Source organism: Oxyura jamaicensis, chromosome 2 (assembly GCF_011077185.1).
Source record: "Oxyura jamaicensis isolate SHBP4307 breed ruddy duck chromosome 2, BPBGC_Ojam_1.0, whole genome shotgun sequence".
Taxonomy (NCBI): domain Eukaryota; kingdom Metazoa; phylum Chordata; class Aves; order Anseriformes; family Anatidae; genus Oxyura; species Oxyura jamaicensis.
The window spans coordinates 65,542,332-65,566,132 of NC_048894.1; the positions used below are offsets into that span (position 1 = coordinate 65,542,332).

The 23,801-nt window shown below is 39.6% G+C and overlaps 1 protein-coding gene and 1 long non-coding RNA gene across 5 annotated transcripts in view; one reads left to right on the forward strand and one right to left on the reverse strand.

The window, feature by feature from the left end:
- Positions 1-23,440, reverse strand: part of UBP1 (upstream binding protein 1) — a 41,440-nt gene extending 18,000 nt beyond the window's left edge. Inside the window, exons 1-5 of one of the 4 annotated variants that reach the window (XM_035316200.1) lie at positions 23,327-23,440; positions 11,126-11,277; positions 4,921-4,997; positions 2,134-2,239; positions 1,419-1,525 (exon numbers count right to left, since the gene is read on the reverse strand). In XM_035316200.1, the coding sequence (XP_035172091.1) occupies positions 1,419-1,525; positions 2,134-2,239; positions 4,921-4,997; positions 11,126-11,277; positions 23,327-23,400 (516 nt within the window). In that variant the 5' untranslated portion in view covers positions 23,401-23,440. Of the gene's footprint in view, positions 1-1,418; positions 1,526-2,133; positions 2,240-4,920; positions 4,998-11,125; positions 11,278-17,342; positions 17,965-23,326 lie in introns of those variants that run through there. The other 3 variants (XM_035316199.1, XM_035316198.1, XM_035316201.1) reach the window with 3 other exon arrangements.
- Positions 7,752-9,864, forward strand: LOC118161140. Its single transcript, XR_004747871.1, has 2 exons — positions 7,752-8,036; positions 8,118-9,864. It is a non-coding gene; the product is annotated as an uncharacterized LOC118161140 (long non-coding RNA).
- Positions 23,441-23,801: the final 361 nt, after the last annotated feature.

Sequence of the window (23,801 nt, forward strand, 5' to 3'; positions counted from 1 at the left end):
GACAGAAATCTCTCCAAAAACCAGAAGGCATTATAGATTCTTATTAAATGAGAAACTGTAAGCTGTCACAATGGATCTTAAGAAAAATGTATGCACATGACAACTGTATCTACCTTGTATATAACAAAAACTTTTCAACATACTATTGTCAAATACATTATACCTACAGTAAATTTGAGTTACTTGTAATAAATGCCACCGAAACTACAAAAGGTCCCTGACTAAAAGTTTTTCATCTCACGTAAACACAAGGTATTTTCAAATATTCCCAACTTCCAGTAAAGGTCAGCAGACTTTTAACCAGTATATAATTACCTCAAATGCTTTTGAAACCACATCAGCCTGAAGACTGCATTTATCAGCTAGAAATAACCCTAAAAGATACCTAATGAGAAAATCAATGCAACAGAAAGAGTTGTAATAACTCTCACTGGATAGTACTCCTGATTTTTTGGTTGCTTCTGCAATATTAAGCAAGTTAAACACCATGGACAGTAGCATACCTTGCACTGCCAGAGACCATGTGCAGTACTATTCTGCTTTCTATGGCCTTCAACAACATGAATCACAGACTGGAAACGGAAGCGTAGCCAGGGCAGCTATGTCCTAATTGCCATGCTGCAATTATACTTGCATAATAAGAACAAATTTATCTCACACTTCTTCAAGAAACACTATGTTTTAGTAATCATATAATTGTCACCAGAAAAAATGTCTTTGATTGCACCAGATCAAAGTTAATTTAGTGACAATGCTGACTTTAACCTATGGCAGCCTCAGTAAGAAAAATTGCTACCTCAAACTTTATACTATTTCTCCATAATAAAAACAAGTGTGATAAAAAAGTAAGCTAAAAATTTGAATGCAAAACTGAACTTTCTGAGCAAATTCCGAGGAAAGTACCTTCAATTGTCCTGAATATCAAATCAAAAATAAATACCAAAAATCCTACTACGAGGAAGCATACTGATACAAGAAACTTGTCTGAACGATTAAAGACCTTATTTGTAGCACATTAACATTTTGTATCCTCAAGCCAAGCTTCTGCTGAAGCTCATCAATAGGACAGCGGGTCTCCCAACTAAAATAGTGTAATAGTGAGTTATTTAGGATAAATTAATTTTAATATTCCATATAACTAAATACTTTAACCATGAAATCTTTCTTCAAAAAGCTTTTTGAAAACCTTTTTAAAAGCTGCTTTTATAAGATCAAAGTAAGTTGAAAAGCCTAACAAGGAACCCTTACAGATTAGTTTCTATGAACCTGTGTTTCTTATAAAGCTGATATTTAATTACTATCTCACAAATAAGAAACAATAAACTTACATATACAAATATGCACCTTATGCAAATATACTATTGCTTGTGACCTGAAAGGCACCAAACACAGACATCCAGTCAAGTAAAGTTTCAAACCTGAATAAAAGCAGATGTACATTTTGTTGGATCCCACAGAAATTCAACTGCATTGAGCTGGCTTGGATTTGTCTTGATATCAATGACTCCAACAGACATTGGAATATCTATATTAAAATAAGTAGTATATATTTTAAAATGATAATATTCCAAGAAAATACTAGAAATACATTTTAATACAGGTTAACATAAGCATATGTGGGTAAGGGAGAAAATGTGGGCTTTGCCAGCTTAACCATAAACAGTTTCTCAGGACTGATCTGAAGAATCTTAGTAGACTTAACATACAAAGTGCTCAACGTCTGGGAGCACGTTTTGATCCCTCTCCTCCCCTGGAGCCCGCCCACCCACCCACCTACAGCTTATGCACCAAAAACTATAAAGTTATGCAAAATAAAGAAACCATGTTGGAGCCATTTCCACAGTTTGCTTTCATCTGTGTTCTCCTAATTACTGTAATATTTAGGAATCAAAATTACAAAGAGTACTAAATGTATAAAATTGCAGAATTGCAATCTTACCTCTGCAACACTTAAAGGTTTTAAAAGAATGTGAAAGTGGTAAGAACATTTTTGTTTGAAATACATGAAGACAAAGTGGCACACAGAAAACTGGTCTGTGTTTTTTTCATCAGTGCTCGCAGAAATATGACCATATTTGATTTAAATGTGGGTATTTAATCTAATATAACTCCAACAGACAGAAACAATTATACCTAAGTCAAGAAGTCTGTCCCCAGGGCGGTTCCATTTCCATCCTTCTAGCTGCTGGTGCTCTGTATATTGCAACCTTCTATCATGGAACACAACTCTTATAATACTCTAATGAAGAAGAATACAATCATCCGATCAGCCACAACATTACTAGATGTTTAGAAACAGCCTGAAGATAGACCACTAAAGCACTCTGAAACAGCCATGCTGCTGACAAATAGGTATTAACAACAACAACAACAGAACAGTTGACAACCATCAGTATCCCAAAGTATTCTACAATACAGAAATAAAACTGAACATCAGGAAATTGAACAGCAGGAAAACTTGGTAAAAGTGCAAAAAGAAATGTACATCTTATTGCGTATTCTAAGGGTCACTATAAGTTATGTGCAGCAAACAGCAACACTGACAGCACGTATCAATACAGTATCAATTCTGTATGCTACATACACTTGTTTTAGAAAACGTGTTTAGAAAGCAAATGCCTTCATTTATTCAGAAAACGAGTGAATACAGTTTGACCATTTTTAATGGGAAATTTTGTGAAATACTGTAGAAAGTTTTAAGAAATTAAATTAATAAAGAAATCATCCTAGTACTGATAAACATATTTACAATAAATCTATTATTTTAGTTAATAGCAAGGAATAATAAACAACTTCCAAACTATTTGAGCTATTCTACCTAAAATATTCATTTAAAGATACTAGGATTTGATTACCTTTAATCAGCTAGAAGCAATTATCCAGCAATACCTATTTTTGTGACCAGTTCCGCTACAACTGTGCTCTTAACCATATTAAAGAAACTTCTATTCTGCTGTATGAATGCACGTACAAAGCAATTTGTTGCACAGAAGAAAAAAAAATATATTGTATTTATGAATTAATACTGAATGAGCAAAACTTAGACAAATTTTTAAAGTCTTTTCTTTCATTTCTACAGTCATACTAATACTGGACAAAAGTGGTAAAAACAAAACCGAATGTACAACTTTTAAATGAAGTGCCTCTTCAAGATACATAACATTTCCTTAGTTTTATTTTAAAGCTAACAGAAAGCGCATATGCATACACACAAACACACTACCCCTTTTTCACTGCACTGTTTGACAGCTATGAAGCTTCAAAGTATCTGGAGCCATTTTCACCATCATGAAATGTCTTCTTTGTTCAAGTTCTGGGATTCCAGTGTTTAAGTTTCCTAAATGGAAGTTTTTTTTCTGATGCAGCACCACAACACCTTACTGTAAGAAAGTTTCCTTTTTTCAACACTTACATTGCTTTGTCCTATTCTACCTAATAAATGATTCATAACCAATATATGAACCTATCATATGGCAGCAGAGAGATTCTCCAAAGCTATATGGTAATAGCACCTAAGGGGGCAAAATATGCAGCAGCAGGCTTATTACACTGAGTCAAAATGCCAGGCTGTAAAGTTTTAATTGCAGAGCTCACAAATCCTAATTTTATGCTTGTGCTTAAAACTTCTTGAAATTGTCTCTGAACAAGCATCCCACAGACAAGTAAGAGCAAGGCTACACAAACCAGCCAAAGGACTACACAAACCAGCCAAATTTCACCAATGATATAGCTCAAAGCTGACAAGTAAAGACTCAGTCTCCCACAGACACACCATTCTGATGTAATTTTGCAGTGCCATTGTCAAAGTAACTTTATTGAAAAGATGTCTCCTTCTTCCTCCAATAAAAAACACGAATAAGATTTTTTTTTTGAAAATTCGATAAAAGTTGTCGGATGCTTAAGAGAAAAATCCAATCCCCCCCAGTAATTATTTTAATAATTTGTACCACAAATTGGAAATTTTTCTCTGTGCCTCATTCTTATACTTTGTGCAATACCTCTGATACACAGTATCCTTCTTATAATATTCAAGCATAAGGAAACAAATATGGATTGAGTACAGGAGTTCAGCTACAGGACAAACTGTTAATTGAGCAGCAGAATTAGAGAGGTCCATGGAGTTCCTATGAATTAATCTCCTATGTGCCAATATCTCACTGTTCCAAAAACCACAGACTGAGCTACGTGTATTTTCCACGACATCTATTAATAAACATGCTCACTACACTTCCTCTTCTTTCTGAGTTACCCCCTAGCTTCCTTCCACACCTCCTAATGAAATGGAAAAAGAGATGGCTCAGAAGACGTTGGCTACACATCTACAGACAAGTAGGTATCAAACTTAACATGGAAAAAAAAAAAAAAAAAAGCTGTCTTCAGTACACACAAGTACTCTATGCACTGGATTTTTTTCTTTTAATATTACTGGTCAACAGTCACTCAACAAGTAGCTAGTGTTGGCAGAAAAAAAAATAAAAAAAATAAAATACGCAGCCTCTGTATTGGATTTATCTAACCTAACTTCAGATATTTATGAGTTCAACACTGTTACCACAGTACAGGTACAGGTACTGCACAGGTACATTTAGTGGAGATTCATCTCACCTTAAAGCTGATCAGACTGCACACTGCACAAAGGCTAAATGAAGTGACTAGCTCACCTTCAGTTATCTAAAGATACATGAAATGAACTCATTCATAAAAGGGGAAACACATACATATATAATCTTTTAATTTGTAGTAAACCTGAAACCGAAACCCAACAAAACAAGTACTAGGATCTAACATGCCTACTTTCTTTGGTCAGATCAGCTAGTCCATCTCTCTCCATGAGTCAGTGTACAACAAAAGGTTAAGTACTACTCTCTACATATGCAATCAGTAGAGGTTTGTTAGTAACACTATCTAGAGAACTCTCACCTTCACCAGTTTTCCATTGATTTCTGGTATGTCTCCAGCTTTCCGATTATCTAGCATCCGTATTTCATAGGACTGACCTATAAAGAAAAAAAAGTTTGTATGAACAGAACAATCAGATCACAAAGCCATTTTGTGCTTAATGCACCCAAATTAGCCTCTGGTTCATACACACTACACAAGAATATCAGTACCTGAAACTTCACACCTGAACTTGAACCTGAAGGTTCACTTCACAGTACAAGAATTGGTGCAACAACAATTTTTTTTTTATTCATGTCAAACTACAGGTACTTCCAAAGCTTAAGTATTTCATTTTACATTCAGTGCAGGTACTTTTTTTCTGGTGCGTTTTTGCTTTTTTCAGAAAAAAGTTCACCATAAAAGCTGTATTCTGTCATTTCTGAAACTGATGAAAGGCAACACAGTGAGAACCACAGCCTAGTCTTCTGAAACAATGCTGAATGCAAGAGTTGAGTTTATACTCTTCATACAAAACATACTGCTCTCCCATGTTTAATTTTGTCCATGTACCTGTTAACTTTCTATCATATTTGGGCTTCGTATGATTTCAGAAATAAGCATTTAAAAGAGCTTGTTACCAATTATTTCATATGAGTGAACCCATTTTTCTAGTCAGTATGACAAACTGTTGTGTTCAAAACAGAGAAGACTAGGATATATCTTAACTACAGCGAGTTGTTGAGTAAAGACTCCAAACAGTCTTTACACTCTATTATTTCCTACATTTTAAATATTTATTGGCATGCCCTACAAGGTAAAGAATCAGCTGTTTTTCCTCTGTGAATAAGCAAATGATTTCTTCAACTCCTTTCACAGCTCCATCAATTGATGTTATCTTCAGCTATGAAGTAGGGGAGGGTTTGGTTTTGCTGTAACACACTTAGCCCATTTATGTACATATACTATATACCTTCAGGCTTTTTTTACCCCAGCAACATTTGAATATTGGTAACATAAATCTATATAAAAATGAAATGTACCTAGTGCAGCTGAGCAAAGCAACAGATTATTTCAACTCCTATATTTATAAGGACTTTATATTCCTGTTACCAAGATTTATTCAATTACTGGTGTTATTTTATTCACATGCAAGTCCATCTGAGTGAATACACAGAATTTGGATTTTTTTAATTCAGCACTACTAATAAAACTCCTGCAAAACTTTCTCTGTTCTCCTCCACCATTGTTTTGAAAGGGTGAAAAATAAAAGAACATCCGGATTCCGGATCACTTCCTCTACCACTGTTGCTAACCTTTTTTTTTTTTTTTTTTTTTTTTTTAACATTTTAGGTACAAAATGGCATTAAGAAAGAAGACTTGATAAAGGCAATAATCAAGGAATATGAGAGACTCAAAAATGCAAAAATGGCATTAGTTAGATTTTGAGACAAAGGGAAAGATGCATGCATTCTGGAGTTTTGGACACATGGCTGCTTTGAAAGTATGAAAAGCAGTACAGCACTGATTGTTGTAGTCATTTCAATGCTGAGCACTCTGCTCTTTCCTCAAAAGCAGTCACAGGAACAATGCAACACAGGGCGCTAGGAAGTTTAACTGCCGAAGTTTAGCACGGGAACTGTGGCAGTACCCTCTTTCACAAAAATATCATCACAGAATAGTTAAGGTTTGAAAAGACCTCTGGAGGTCATCTGGTCCAACCTTTCTGTTCAAGCAGGGACACCTAGAGCAGGTTGCCCAGGACCAAGTCCAAACAACTTTTAAATCACCTCCACAGATGGGGACTCTCTAACCTCTCTGGGCGACCTGTGCCAGTGCCCCGTTATCCACAATGCAAAGAGGAGCTTCCCAACGCTCAAAAGAAACCTGTGTTTCAGTCTGTGCCCACTGCCTCTTGCCCTGTCACTGGCCAGAACTGAAAAGAGCCCAGCTTCATCCTCTTTGCACCCTCCCTTGAAGCATCTGCACATAAGACCCCCCACGAGCCTTCTCTTCTCCCAGCTCCTTCAGCTTTTCTTCATCAGAGAGCTGCTCCAGCCCCTTCATCATCTTTGTGGCCCTTCTCTGGACTCTTTCCAGTATGTACACGTCTCTCTTGCACAGGGGAGCCCAGAAAAGGATGAAGAACTTCCAGTCTGGCCTCACCCATGCTGAGTAGAGGGGAAGGATCACCTCCTGTGACCTGGTGACAATACTTTGCCTAATGCACACCAGGACACCATTTGCTGCCTTTCCGACAAGAACACCTTGCTGGCTCTTGTTCAATTTGGTGCCTTCCAGGGCCCCCAAGTCCTTTTCTATCAAGCTACTTCCCAGTTGGGTGGCCCCCAGCATGTAGTGGTGCATTAGGTTGTTCCCCTCCCCCTCTTCCCCTGGTGCAGGACTTCACACTTGTGCTTGCTGGCTGAACTTCCAAAGGTTGCTGTCAGCCTGTTTTTCCAGCCTGACAAGATGCCTCTGGATGGCAACATGATCTTCTGGTGTATCAGCCACTCCTCCCAGAGCTCTGCCCCAGCATCCAAGTCATTAATGAAGATGTTAAACACGAATGGACCCAATATTGGCCATGTCTTCTATTTCCATATCTTATGTCATCAGGGCCCCTATCCTTCACTGTTTTCTCTGGTCTTCCTTTTGCAACATACATACATACAGCAGCTCTTCTTTTTGCCTTCGACATTAACGCCCAGACTGAATTCCAGCTAGGATTTAGCTTTCCTCAACTTCATCCCTGCATGCTCAGTGTCTCTGTATTCCTCCTAGATTACCCATTCCTGTTCCCACCTGCTGTGTACTTCCTTTTCGAGTATGGCTAGGAGCTCCTTGCTCATCCATACAGGCCTCCTGGCATTTTTACCTGACTTCCTGCATGTTGGGATTGACTGCTCTCGAGGTAGGAGGCAATGACCCTTGCACATTAACCAGCTTTCTTGACCCCCCCGTTTCCTCCAAGGCCTTATCCTATGAAACTCTACCAAGAAGATCCTTGAAGAGGCCCAAATCTGCTCTCCTGAAGTCCAGTGATGTGATCTTGCTTTCTACCCTGCTCCTCTCACGATGCTGAACTCCATCATCCCAGGGTCACTGCAGACAAGGTTGACTTCAGTCTTCACATCCTCAGCAAGCCCTTCCTTATTGTGAATATGAGCTCTTAGCCGAGCACCTTCCCTCACTAGCTTCTCTGTCATTTGCATCACTAAGTTGTTATTGTTCTCCAGGAACCTCCTGGATTGTTATGCCCTGCTGTGCCCTCAAGCAGAAAGATACCAGGTTGGTTGAAGTCCCTAACGAGGATCAAGGCCTGTGAACATAAGGCTACTTCTGGCTGCTAGAGGGCCTCATCTACTTGTTCTTCCTGGTCAGGTGGCCTGTAGCAGGCACTCACTACAATATCTGGTGTTTAATCCTTATCCATAAACTCTCAGGTGGCTCATCATCTGTCCCCATTCTTCAGGCATTCCTGTTATTCCTCCACATAAATGGAAACAGCATTTTCTCACCTCCCTGCCCTGTCTTTCCTAAAGAGTGTGTATCATCGCATTGCAAGCCATCCTACCCTGTCTCTGTGATCCCAACAAGATCATAGCCCTAAAATTGCACAAAGATTTCTAATTCATCACATCTGCTCCCCATGCTGTATGCATTAGAGCCCATGCAATTCACAAAGGCATCCTACCATGCCAATTTTCCAGAAAGGGTTTGGGGTTTCCCCATAACTGTGCTTTGTAAACATTTCCTTCCTCCATTCAAATACTGGAGGTGACCCTGTTTATACCAGCTTTGTTTTGTTGATTTTTTTTGTTCCCTTTTTAGTCACATCACTCCAGGCCCTTTGCTCATCAACACTGTCCATCACTCCCTCACAGAGCTGCTTGTAACTTCCCCTCTCCCATCATTCCTAGCTAGAGCCCTCCTTACCTACACACTTCCCCTTTAACAGCAATTCTCTTCTGTGCCACTCCTGCTCTTTGAGGATACACACATCTACCAGAGCAGCAGCCAGCTTAGAATACTGACCTAACACCTACAAAACACATTCTCCACGGACTCACTTAACAGATCTTAGTTAATAAGAACCTTGCAAACCCCTGAGCTACCAACCATCATCACTCCAAGATCTGAACTTCTAGAATCAGCTTTAACTGAAAACCTAATCACTTAAAATATTCTATTAGCTATTCCAATTAAAATACTTACTGACAGAGGGTAAAATCAGAGCTCACCTAAGTATTCCTTTATGAAATGTCTTAGCTTAACAGACAGGGCAAACATTCCCTTATCCGCTAGAATTCCCAATCAGAATATGCTAAGACAACTGCTGATGAAGTTGAAGAGGCTATCAGGTCTCTATGGTACTCCCCCTACTCACAATCCTCTTGCAAATGATTTAAGCAAGAGACTGTCTGATAATGGGGCTGAACTAGAAACCAGAAAAGTGAAGTGACCGGGATTAAAATCACTCCTTTTCTAGATGATTTAATCCAACTTATTACACTGACATCATTATCAGTATAACTCAGAGTAGTGTAAACTGCAAAATATGACCAGAACTATTAAGATCCCTACTTTAAACTGACTTCAGTGTGAAAGATATCATCTCTCAAAACTATCACACAATTAATATTTTACTACATAGTGTTTGTACTAACAGCTAAGAGAGAAATTGTTAGAAAAAAAAATTAGGCAGCAGAAGTATTTGTCTTTCCATCTGAAGTATTAGCACAAAAGAGAAGTTGGACAAGCGTCTGTTTCCAAATTTATTTTGAAAAAGGATATACCAATGCCTTTATTTTTCAACATCACAAAAAGTTACCTAGGACACTGAAAAACAGCAAATGAACTTTGCAAAAGAAACCATTATATTAGAAGAGAGTTTCAAGGCCTGATGAAACAATTACAGTTATTTCAGACAGTGCTACTTAAATAGCAAGCTCTTCACAGAAGCCAGATAACACCTTTTTTTTTTTTTTTAAAAAAAAAAAAAAAAAAAAAAAAAAAGATTCATCAGCTTGACACCTTGTGCTTGTTCTGCAGCAGTCTGAGCTGACCTTGAAGCTTTGTGTTTGGTCAGGGAGGTTGGATCCTGACACTGAAAGAAACAAAGTCTATCTCTACAGATACAAAACTTGAAACAGTGCAAAGCATCTTGCTGGTCCAGCATAGTGCTGCAATTGCACTGTTTTTTCCTAAATGGAAGATGCAGGGTATAAGAAGTGATAAAAAATAAGGTAAACATGACTAAGCAAATTGCCGAACCAAACGATCATAAGGTTTGCAAGAAACTACTAACAGCCTAACAAACTTATAACACTCTCATTAGGAGACAAGTCAAGTAATGTTTAAAGCATATTTAGATGGATTGGCTGCTACAAGATGAAGCACTTGGCAACTTTATTCACATGGAAACCTCACAATGATTCCTTGTCACCATCAAATTACATTCAATCCTGCCTTCCCAGATTTAAGTCCACAGTTCAACATTTTCAGGCACTAGTAATGCATCATCTGACATTAACACTACTAGTAGTAACATTTCAACTTGAGCAAAAAGGCTATATTATCAAAAAAACACAAGTAAAATACACACATTCTATAATCTAGTTAAGCAATTAAGTTAAATATCTCACCAAAACCAGTGAAAATTCACCACTACATATTTTAATCTGTCCCCTTAAACTGCACAATAAAGCTCTTCACTGCTCAGAGAACTACGCAAGAACTAAAAACATTAATTGTAGTGAAACATGACAGAAGGTATATGTTTTGTATGAAAAATACAAATAAATAATAATAACAAAAAGACTGTGCTGCAGAACCGTGCCTTCTGATTATAGCACTATTAAGAAATTTTTGGGTCCAAGTATACAAAGAAAAGGAAAAGCAAAACCAAAAACATAGAAACAGTGAACCTACAGCATTAGAGCTGTGTTGTCTTACCTAGGTTTGTGAAGTTGTATACTCCTAAAAATAAGTTATGTTTGTTTGATTTTACTGGGGGGCTGGGGAGAAGAGGATGGAGCAGGGAAGACAGAACAGAAAAAAAAATGAAACAGCCTATAGGAACAGAATAATGATCAACTATAGCTATGAATGTGCCACATGGACAAAACATGAGTAAACAAGATATCCAAACTCATTTTTTCAAGATATAAAACAAATCTAGTTTTAAGATTTCTATCATAAGCTGCTTTCACTGTAGCTATTCCTGCAACATATGCATACCAACCTTGATTCAAGTATGTAAGAGTTTCATCATATAATTTTACTGCTGGAGATGTCGCAGCACACATAACGTACTGGAAGGGTGGATGTTTGGTCTCATTTTCTGGAGGAAGGCTGGAATCCTCCTGTTTGAAAATAGGCAGTGCCAAAACATCACTGAAAAGAAAAAAGAAATAATTCTGTAAGACCGTTGGCCCTGCTTTGCCTGAAGTTTAGAAAAAAATGTGACTTACCTTTTTCTAACAACGTTTTAGGTTAGAATACATAAACAATGCTCTACAATCTAAGTAGACAAGAAATACAGTTGTGCTGAGCATCTGAAAATGTTATCTTTAGTTCCTGTCTCCAGTGTAAAAAAAGTTTATTTCTAACTTTTCACCTATCTATACATGCAAGCTTGCCTGACGTACACATAGCTGAGAATAATACATGTACTTTCTGCTTTGAAATAATATTTTCCCTGAAGTAAATTATAATGAAAATCCTTCTATTTCATATAATTTTATTTAATGTATGAATTCTGTTGACGCTTAATATTATTTAATCTTAGTTGTTATTAGATCTTACCATACTGAGAATGATTAAGCAGCAGATTCACAAAACGTAAGTTACAGAAAGCATACACCAAGATTTGCTTCACTTATTGCAGAAAATGAGACTGGCAAAACTTTCAATCTGCATAGTTTCTGAAGTAAAAAGAGCAATCCAGGCTGCTGTTTTGTTTTCCTTGTGTACTGGGTCTGGCTGGGATGTTAACTTTCCCTGCAGCAGCCCATACAGTGCTGCGCTCTGTACTTGTAGCTAGAACAGCAGTGGTATCACACCAGTGTTGTGTCTGCTGCTGAGAAGTGCTGGCACAGCATCAGGACTCTCTCTGACCCTCCTAGGGGCTGGGCAAAAAGTGAGAAAGAAACATCAGCAGGGCAGCTGACCTAAACCAACCAAAGGGATATTCCATACCATATGATGTCACACTCAGCAATAAAAGGTGGAAAAAGGAAGAAGAGGGGAGGGGGGGGCCCTCGTTGCGAAAACGTCTGTCCTCCTCCCGAACACCGGCTACGTGCGTTGAGGCCCTGCTTCAAGGACGTGGTCAAGCATCGCTCATTTGTGGGAAGTAGAGAGTAATTTCTTTCCTCTGCACTTCCACATAGCCTTTACTTGTTTTGTTTAGTTATTCCCTTTCCCCCTTCCTCTTCCCCTTTCCCTTTTTTTCCCCTTTAGTTGAATTGTTTAATTAATAATAATATTTCCTTAATTACATATATATATATATATATATTTTTTTTTTCCCTCTTTAATTAAATCATCCTTATCTCAACCCGTGAGTTGATCTTTCCTTTACTTCTTCCCCTCCTCATCTGAGGAGAGGGAGTGAGAGAGCTGTTGTGGTGTTCAACTGCCTACCTAGCATGGTAAAACCACCACACCTTGTAAACAGTAAAATGTCAAAAATAAAACCTCAGAGATTAGCGGATTCTACTCCATGATAACGTTCTAGCACTGAATTTTAGTTCATGATGAAATTCGTACATGCAGCTCCATGAAACCTTCTCTGAAAACTAGTTTCTAAACTGAAGTAAGATTTCTCACGCAACCTCACCTGTTCAGTTTTTATTCTAAACGTACATTTTCTGTTTATTTCCTTTCCATTTATCACAGTCAGAGATGTAATGTATTTTGCAAAAGAATTCTAAATGTCTTATCTGTATGATGTTATTATTTACTCTTTGTACTGTAAAGTTTTTGAAGTAATATTATTTCTTGCCGTAACTCATTTCTGTGAGAGCTTGTTTTATAGGAAGGGAACTGTGCAATCACTCTCGATTTTCAACTCATATCTAGAGACTCAGAAAGTATCAGTATAATAATCAATTTTAAGAAGTGAAATTCCAGCCAATACATTTGTGTCAAAGAAGCCTATAGTATAGCCTTGAGGTAAATAAATATGAGGTATTAGGAGTGCAGCTGGGGGACCCCAACATTTCTTTCAGAGCACATGCCACACACAGCAAGATAAAGCCCAGCCACATCATACGCCACTACCCTGGGACCTGGAAGAAGCTACACTGATCTGAAAGAGGAAACACTTCTGAATGATGAACAGGTCTAAGAAGTTTGTCTATATCTTGTACAGGCTTCACGGTCTCTCCCAAAAGTAATAACTAGAATTAAAAAAAAAAAAAAAAAAAAAAAGGCATCCTCATGGGTTCCTTTCCTTCCTTTCCACTAGGAGGGAACCTAGTGGAGATGCTACAAATAAGCATGAAGGCAGGAAGCTGTCCCAGAAGCACAAGAGTCCTGCTGGACCATACCATAGTTACTGGTGATGCCCGGTTCCAAGACTGGAACCCCGAAGAGGCTGTATTTCTTAACTAGCAAAACTAGCTATAAAGAAGGATAAGAAACACTCATATAAGAGAACTCTCCTATATGTATACAAAGAGTATAATGTATAAAAGAAAATACTCTGTTTATGTAGACAAAAGTAGCCACACATACAGAGGTAGGACAGAAAACTTCACAGATCAGTGGACTACTACTTGAGGATGACTAAGAAGAGCCACCCAGGTGCTTCAGGCCTTCCTGCCAGTCAGAAGGGCATCCCAACACAAGACGGAGCACTTCAACAGGCCACTCCTCCTCAGAGAGAAGCGGTGTCCCAAGACAGGACTTGGGACAGCCTTAGGAGGTTTTGCCTGTGACACACTTCAGCTCATAGAACACTGGTTGATGTTTTTATGAAGCGGAACTTTAAAACTGAAAGAACATGGCAACAATTACAATGTTTAAAATACACACAGAAGATTAGAAGTGCCAATAAAGCAGATATGCAAAGCATCTCACCAAATGAATAAGCCTTAGTTCTTGAGTAATTTCTGCAGTACTTGCTTTCACGTAACATGCAAAATTAAAAGTCTCATTTATTTATGAAAAAAAAAAATTCAAGCCTTCATTTTCCACCTATGGTTTACAGACAAAAATACATCTGGTCTATCTTAAAATGTGTGTAGTGGTTAATGAGCTAGTTAAATTAACAGATAAGGCACTTGAAGCCAACAAAATAGACAAATTTAGCCAACTTCAAACCTGCTTTGTCTAATACACGCAAAGTGGTAATGACTAACTGCTACTGCAGGGGAAAGAACACATCCAGCTCCTCAACCCTACAATTTAAGGCATAGAGGGCACAATGCACATTCTTAAAAGCCACCATTAAAAAAAAATGTTCCAGAAGATCAAACCTGCAGGCAATTAAAGAGAATCAATAAGGTATTCATAAAGTATTTCAAATTGAGGTTTTAAATGTGTCAGTGATAAGTTACCATGCACTGATATCAAACCATTAATACCTCTTAATAAAAGTACTGAGAAATCTTTTCTGACCTTCAACGGTGAAGCTGCTATGGAGCAACTGGTCTGTCTACCCTTCAGTCACAGCTGTATGGTACTCGAACGTGACCAGCTCTGTTCCATACCCATGAGCCTATGGTTCACCAGTGCAGGGTTTTTTGGGCTAAACCAGCACAACGAATTCCTGCTGCATAGGCTGCATCCTCCCTACCCTTTCCCCTCAAAGTATTCTGCAGGGCTTTTATTTAGGGATCTCTGCCAGTTCATAGCACAGCCCAACATGGCTACACAACCGAGGCTGGTAGAAATCAGGTGATAAAAATCTTGGTGTGGAGAACCCCCCGTCCTATCCAGTGTGACTTGAGGGCAGGCACAATGGGTTAAGTCCATTTCCCTCCTCATGCTTAGTAACAGGAGCAATGAAATCAGCTAATGTCTATGCTAACCTGGGAAAATCATCATAAGCATGCAGCACTGAGAAACACTAGAACACAAACTGCATGGCTCCCAGCTCTTGAAGGCCAAAAAACCCTGCTGCTTATCCTTATGGTAACTCATATAGGGACCATCTAAATTTCACTGTGACAAATGTTTTATACAACAAGAATTGTCAGCTTCCCCAAGGACAGGCCTTAATTTCAACACTAGAAATACCACTGGAACTGCAAGCACTTAGAGAAAGCTTCCAAATTGTACATAAAAATTAATTCACAAATACTAAGGTACTTGTCCTCATATGAACATATGAGATCATTAATTATACAAAACATGGAATTTTGCTAGAGAAAAGGCAAGTAGCTCCTCAAAGTTACCTTGTCAGTGAAACAGCTTGCATTTTTATAGCTCATACCAAAGATGACCGGTCCCAAAAATTACATAATTCTTGCTGCATTATGAAGATATTGCCTTTGTTCATGAATATTATGCCAGATCTGTAAGAGATCACTGTCAGAGTCCTAATTTTATACATCAGCATCATTATCAACCTGAGTTAACAGCAATACTCAAAACTCACCGTGGTTAAAGTACCAAAGTACTTGATACATCTGAAAGTAACTATGATCATTTGCACTGAAATTCCTGTTTAGAGGCAGTTTCTCATTGCCTGAAAAGATGTTATAAGAGAAAGCAAAAAAAAATGGGTTTCAAGATTGTAAAGAAATGCTAAGCACTGTTTAAAGATGAATCTTCAGAGGAATCTGGTCCAGTCAGCTTCCTTTACAGAATTCTGCAGTTACTGACTGATCAATGGACATGAGCAGTTTTCTCAGTATGGAGAAACGCAGGAATTAAATCAAATATTCTACCTCAGGGCACAGCTGTCAACTCAAGGAAACCAACTACATTACATACACCCTAAATATGTTAAGGGATCACATGCAAGTGCTTCTTAAAAAATGCTGGGCCATATAGCTATGGGACTTCTCTCAGTATTCCTAGGAAAACACTTTTCTATCACATTTTGGCAAGGAAGTGACAAGTAATTAGTTTCCACTGGCACACAGAACAGCAGCAGAGTAATATGTTCACTCTCCATGTTATGCCACTCCTCTTTGTTTTCCAACCTGCCATCACCACCAAGCGAACAGGCCATGATTTCCCTTAAGTAGAACTCTATACAGCACATAAAATAACTGTGCTGAAATCACTTCAAGTCCAACAAACACTGTTTGCAATCAATTAGGTCACTCCATTAACTATGTGTACAAAGATTAAAGTTGCCACGTTAGTTGTGGCAACTTGTACGCATGGTTGATGCGTACAAAGTTGCCACAATTGCCCTGTCAAAAATTCAAAGTGTGCAACATTAAGTTTAATGCCAATTTACAGCTTTGCTTACCCAACATTACTTTTTGTGAGCTACTTCTAAGAGCTGGAACTCTTCTTGTGGTAATGCAAAGTATCCAAATGGGAAAGTACAATCAGCTAAAATAATAATAATAATAAAGCTCAGGAGTGCTGCCCACTGTGAAAAGTATGATAGAAACAATCTATACAACAACAACAAATATTAAAATGTTCAAAGTTTCAAGAAACTGAACAGTGCGCATCACTGGGGGGAGAAATGCAGTCTACAAACAGAAAGGGAAGTCTTTAATAAGCCTTCCCATTCAAAACTAAGAATTTCTACTCTACACCATCCTAGAAAGTACTGTACCATGGTAAAGAAGAAAGCATGCTCCTCAAACACAAGAGTATGAATTATCAAATACTGTTTGCATGAGGAAAAGATAAACCAGAAACTAAATGTTCAAAACATCCAGGCACCTGCCATGCAGCCTGCAAAACCCTATTTAAACATTTCTACTGCAAAAGCTGGAAAACAATCCAGAGGTGAAGAAAGTGCCAAAGTGATTAAGACAGAAAGAGCTACATGGCGGGAAAAGGAGAGGAAAAAAAAAAAAAAAAAAAGAGGCCACTAAAGACCCATTCTATACATAAACGTGGAGGGTGATGAAAGTACAATTGTATTACTACCCTATTAACAAGCACAATGTTGTTCCTGAAATAACGATTTAAGACATCTGAGAGAAAATGGCTACTGTTATTATGAACTGGATTGTGTTTGCTGGGTTTAGGAGGACAATTTTCTAGTACAAGAGGTCCAGGCGAGCAGGTGCAGGTAGGAGGGATGCCCTGTGCAGGCGGCAGGCAGGCTGACAGCACACCGGGGAAGCCCCGGCACAGCCTCTGGGCTGCAGAATGAACACGCCGGAGCCTCCCTTCGCCACGTGCCCGTCTCCGGGGAGCGAAAAATAAAACAAAATTTTAAAAAATGCAGAATTAGAGAGGGCATCGGAAGTGCCGCCACAGGGCAGGCGAGGCCGGGGGAGACGGCGCCGCACCCCACCCCTCCCTTGCCGTACCTCATACTGTAGGCGCCGGCTCCCAGCTCCTGCCCGATGCCGGAGAGGCTGGCGTCGAAGTCGTGCACCAGCCCGGACTCGATCGCCTCGTCCATCTTCAGCACCCACGCCATCTTCCGCTGCCCCGCGGGAGGGGCCGGACGGGGAGGGGCTGCCGGGGCACGGCGGGAGAGGGAAGGGAAAAGAGGGGACACGGAGAGGAAAGGGGGGACCCGCAACTGGCAGGGGCAGTGCGGGGGGGGGCGGGTTCAGCCCCTGGGGGGCCCCGTCAGCATCCCCGGAGGGGCTGGGGGGCCGCCGGCCGCCGCTTCTTCTTCCTCCTCCTCCTCCTCTTCCTCCTCCGCCTCGCCGCTGCTCGCCGCCGCTGCTTCGGCCGCCGCTCGAGCCCCGAGCCAGCTGAGCGGCGCCTCGCGCCGCATCATTCAGAGGGCAGGGAGAAGGAGGCGGCGGGGAGGCCCCCGCTCTGCTGCTGCTGGTACTGCCGCCGCCGCCGACCGACTAGGAGCGGCTGCTCCCAAGCCGTCCCCTTCCTCCTCCTCTTCCTCCGCCTCACGCTACGCCCGCTGCTCACGACAACATGGCGGCCACCAGAGAACGGCCTCATCTCCCCTCCGCCCGGCACCGCCCACTGGCCGGCTCTCGACCAATCGGAAGAGGGAGGGGAGAGGAGAAGGGCGGTGCAGCCAACCCTAGGGGAGGTTTCGCGGGGAGGGGTGGGAGCTCGGATGGGAGGCCCCACCCTCCATGCTGCGGGGGGGGAGAGGCACACCAGGAGAGTGCTGGCGGAAGCGGAAAGGGGAGCGGGCAGGAAGTGGCGACAGGGAAGACGTTGGCCTGCGGGGCTGGCCGCGCCCACGGCTGTGTGTGAGGATGTTCGTGCGGTACCTGCAACGTGCTCGCTGCCAGGCGTTGGTTTTCTTTTACCCTCGGGCCTTTGACTTGTTTCTTGGCCCGTATTCTTGGACTTAAGTCCCGTTTGTAGATTTTCAGATGCACTAAGAGGCTGCTTTTCTCTCCTTTAACAGGCTGAAACAAGTTAAAGCGTGATGTGTTCACGTAGCATTGAATTTCCTTTTCTGCAATATTAATTTATTTTGTAAAAATAAAATATCTTGATTTTATGCTGCTTTTCTAATTGATTATTTTATATTCTTCAAGGAAAGAATCCAAGAGACAGCTAAGCTATTAATAGATAATTACAATTATATGGCCTAGCAGTTGAAGAATACAAGGAGGGATGCAAGGAAGAACAGGACAGGCTAATGGGTTATATTTTAATCAGGTTCCCTCTGATCCTAAATTACTTGGTCCAATAAAGGGTACTAAGAGGGTGAATAATCAATAACTAGGTAAAGAAAGACCCTTTTCCACAAAACAATAATTGTATTTTAATCATTCAGAGTATTGTTATAATTTTATGAGACATGTCATTCAAATGATACACCTAACAAGCAAAGTATAGAAAAGTTTTGAGACTATAAATTATACTTTGATCACATAGGAACATGCTGCAAGTAAAATAGCATTTTTTTTTCAAAAGCTATAAGACAGGAAGGCCCTGATTTCACTAGCAATAAAACGTTAGCTGTTATTCACAATATTCATATGACAGCCTCAAAGATAAAGAGAAACATGCAGTCCATTATTTATGCTTTCTAAAGAGATTGGTAATTTAAGACTAAACCACCAGTTTCTGCAGAGAAGTACCTCAAAGAAAGCTGTAGTGGCATGGGTGTCAGTCTCTTTTCCCAACTACCAAGCAATAAGGTAAGAGTAAATGTTCTCAAGTTGTGCCAGCGGAGGTTTAGGTTGGATATTTGGAAATTTCTATTTACGGAAAGGGTTGTGAGGTATTGGAACAGGCTGCCCAGGGAAGTGGTTGAGTCACCATCCCTGGAGGTCTACAAGAACTGTGTAGATGTGGTGCTGAGGGACATGGTTTAGTGGTGGACTTGGCAGTGCTGGGTTAAAGGTTGGACTTGACGATATTAGAGATCTTTTATAATCTAAATGATTCTATGAAAATGGTACTGGTATTTTTGCTGCTGTAATTGATTTAAGTGTTCCCTGCCTGCCTCTGGGTAGATAAACAGTTTGTCTGCACATAAGAAGTACATTAAAAAAAAGGTATATTTATGAGAAGAGCAGCAGTGGGTGCCCAAGTCTCTAATATAGGCAACTACCAAGCTACTACAGCTTTTAGTCAGAATTGAAAATACTGAAAATATTGCTGGCAAAATACCTCTCTCAAGCCTGGCAAAAAGTCAGCAGTTATTTCTATGATGGATTTATTTTATTTCTGAAGATGGGTAGCAGGCCAAAAATAGCATTACTAATTCCAGTGACCATTAAATTACCAAACTGGTAGTTGCTATTCAGCATACAACAGTCGTGGTACAAGTTAGCTTAAATTCCTGTCACTGAAGAATTAGACTTTTAATTGAAACCTCAAACCTTATCCTAGGCAGATGTTTATAGACATAACATGGGCTTTAAAATCAAAGGTGGTGTACATAACACCAAAACCTACTTATCTAAGCAATACAAAATATATTGGGAGTTTGCAGAAAACTAAGAGCAGTGAAAACTAAGAAAGTTCTTAGAAAACTAAGTTCTAGAAAACTAAGAACTTTCTGCTTCTGACAGTTGGAGGTAAGTTAAGAGCAGGATCCAAGACCAGAGAAACCAGATCCAATTTGACTTATGCATAGCAAAAACAGTTTATCTACTTACATTACATAGTAATGTAATTAAGCTACATAGTAGTTATAAGACATAAATTTATATGATTTTTTAAAATAGGTGTTGGTTTCTTCTGACACAAATTCCAATCTCTGTTGAGGATAACGTGAGCAGATATAGTAAGACCCATTCTCTTGCAGTTTAGCCTTCAAAAGTTTGCCTATAATAAGCCAACTGAGTGATAGTATTTCTGTTATCCTTCATTATTTTAGGATGTAAAGTAACTTGTTCAATTAAATTATTAATATTTTAATGCAAACACTATTTTCTTTAGCATTATTTCTATCCCTGGATTATTTACAAGTTTTCACTGGAGGTTTGTAATCTATGTTTGTGGGTTTTGTTGCTTTTAAAGTACAAGCCTTTGATGTGTTTGATTTCTTTGGGGCAGGTTCCCTTTCTCAGATCATCTGCTGAGGATCAACCATGCGTACAAGCACCACTTCCCAGACAGATCTAACCAACTCCAGTGTACAGAGTTGTAGCTACAGGGACTCAATTTAAATCTCTATGTAATTACCATGCAATCCTTCTCAGCTTTTGGCAAAAGAGTTTAAAATATCTTTAGACAGATAGCAAGTACAAACAAAAACCTCAAAAACATTTTTTCTGTTCTTTTCACTTTAACTAGCCAGCTAGTCTTGTACTTTTTTAATGCCTACAGTTGACATTCTGCTTCCATAGTTTTTTCTTAATCCTAATCTTTCTGTTACTCTTCCCATAACTTCACTTTCAGGATAATTTCTTCCAAAACATTTATATTGGCCTTATACTCAGGGTGAGTAGAGTTCAAGATATTTTGAAGTCCAAGCAAATAAAGAAAACAGATGCCTATTGCCAAAATAAAATTATTCTTTTTCTTCATAAGCAATAATCAGTCCTGACTGGGAAAATTAAGTTGTCACATAAAATCCCTATTCTGCAACACAAGCAATATAAACCCCATGTGGAGTCTCACAAGTTAGGCACATGAACATTTTTTGAGGATTAGATTGCAGAATTTGTGCCTTAATCATAAACATATGCTCATCAGTAAGGCTGAGAGCAGAGGTAGTGGAATGGAAGACTCTGTATACCTTATAAAATAATACTGTTGTTTCCTCCTGATTCCTTCCCAAGCTTTGCCTGCAAAAACATCATTCAAACCTTTTTCCATGCCTGGTGGAATGGTCTAAAACAGGGCTTAAGCATTCTGAGATCTCAAATGTAACCCTTCAAGCAGGTCAAATCCACAAGCCTGACTTCTCATAGATGATATTCCATGTAGCCTTCCCATTCCATTTCTACACATCCCTGTCACTATTTCAGTGGGAGTCACGACTTCAGAGCAAGTCTCTTTCTTAACACAAATGAGCTTCCTCAAAAAACTCTTCCAACTATGTTCCCAGGAAAGGCTTGATAGGAGACTGTACCCTGAGCCCACACCCACTAGTTGTACTCGAAGAACTGATATAACAGAGGGCAGGTTCGTACAGCAGGAGCCTGATTATGCAAATATATCTGTGTAGATGTGTCTCAATAATGGTTTTATTACTGGGATGTGTGAGAAAGCAGAGGGAGGAAGAAGGGATCCTGAGATGCTCCTTTCTCCATCTGCTCTCCACTAATACTGGCCAGCATGCTCGGCTCAAGTCAATTGCAGTTTCTGAGTAAACTTTACTGATGTCCAGATGTGGGACTGAAGCATGGCAGAGGATCTGACGGAACCAAACAACTTTATAGTTATGGCCAGATTGAAACCTAGTGCATAAACGGGTTTTTATCCATTCTGCCTAAGGTCATCAGCCTTGAGGGTTAATCTTAGTTCCTATACATAACCCATAATTTATGGAAGTATCTCTCCCTATGTTGTATTTCAATACAAAACACAGATGCACACTGCCACCCAAACCTACAGTTCAAATGTGTGTGGGAAGAGTAACTTCAGAGGGACTTGGATGGCAGATCTTGAGATAAGCGTGGTGGGGAGCAACAGAAGCAAATATGGGGGCAGCAACAAAGACAGACAAGGACATGGTGAAAATGGGCCCTAAGTGAATGATGTTCTGAAAAAAGAGAGGAGACACCTCCTCCGTGCTGAACAGCACTGAAAAACGGAATGGAGCGGAAGTCCTCACTTACCCTTGCTATTTGGCTCCTTTTACAGAGCTATGCACATCACCTGCAAGCAGGACTCCATCAGGAAACTCCTGCACCTTCTTCATTTCTGGTTTACAGTTCGAGTCAATAGAAACAGCACTATGTTTGCTACATATTTGTATTAGCCAATCCAAATTTCACATCTCCCTAACCCTTGCATTGAAATGGACTGATTAGGTAAAACTCCACTGAAAAATGTCATTAGTTTAATATTTTTGGTTATCAGAACCCATGTATCACTTCATTTCCTTGCATTTTTAAACAAAATTTGGCATATTTCTAACAAAAACATGCTCCTCAACAATTCTACAAGACCAGAAGTAATATGATATGGTACTAGGTATGAGACTACCAACAAGTAAATACCCATATCAAGGTAGATTATTAAACACTATCATGTTTACACAAATTGTAATTAGTGAAAAAGTAATAAGCTAAAATTTAATACATGTTACAAATTGAAACTGAATTAACATCAAGATAATCTGGAATCTATGTATCTCTTCTTAAAGCATAATCATTTTTAATTATATGAAAAATTTTGAATAGCGTACACAAACAATATTTTAGTCATGAAGAGGTAAAGTTCATAGGGATATGTTGATGCAATAAGCTATATATTGCATCAGAATTTCAATGCAAAGTGTTTAACCAGTGTGTCTGGCCTGAGACTACAAGGGGCCCATATTCCTGATCCTGCATATCAATAGATATGTAGCTTCAATAGATAAAATGCATTTTTCAACATAGGTACAAACCACCAAGGTGCTAATAAGTCTGTATGACTTCATACAGAGTTTTACCTTCAGACTACAAATGGAATTTGAAAGAGAAACATTTAACACATTTATGAATATCACATGAAGACATTTTGTTGCACATACATACGGTGGCAGACTTGTGAAGATCATGAAGATGCAGTAAAGCAAATCTCCACTGTGGTGACTCCACTGCACAAACTTTTGTCAGTGGGTCTGTGACCACCAATTCTGTTAGAAGGCTTGAACTTGTGAATTAGCATAGGTTGTGTAGTCTATGTTATTGTGTGTTAGATCATTACAATTATTATCATTAAAGTCACCCCCAATCATTTTTTTTCTTACCGCAGGTAGCTGCTGTTACTGGTGGGATACTGGTGATGGTGGTAATGTTCAGGCTGGTTGTGCCAGAAAAGCATTTTGGGATGAGATGAGGTGTTGTGCTCAAAGAGATGGTCACTGCAGTGATGGGAAAAGAGAAATTAAATACACACATTCAAATTAAAGTTGCAGTTGGTTCCCCTCATACCTTTATATTTAGCCTCTGCCACCAAGTTTGCAGGTGTCACCCTCTCCAGAAGAGGCAGACAGCTGAAGTCTTGCCTGGTTCCCACCTCCTCTCCTGCTCCCCAACCTTGCTGCCTTGTCAGCTGCTGCCCAGCTACAGGGCTTTATTGCCAGCTGGTGTGACGTTGGGTGCAGCCCAGACTTGACCAGCATTGCCCTTTCTCTCCTCCCCTCTCCCACACCATCACCATGCAGAAATGCACATGACAGAGCCAGGAGAAAGAGCAATTCTGTAGCAGTGCTGCCCCAGACA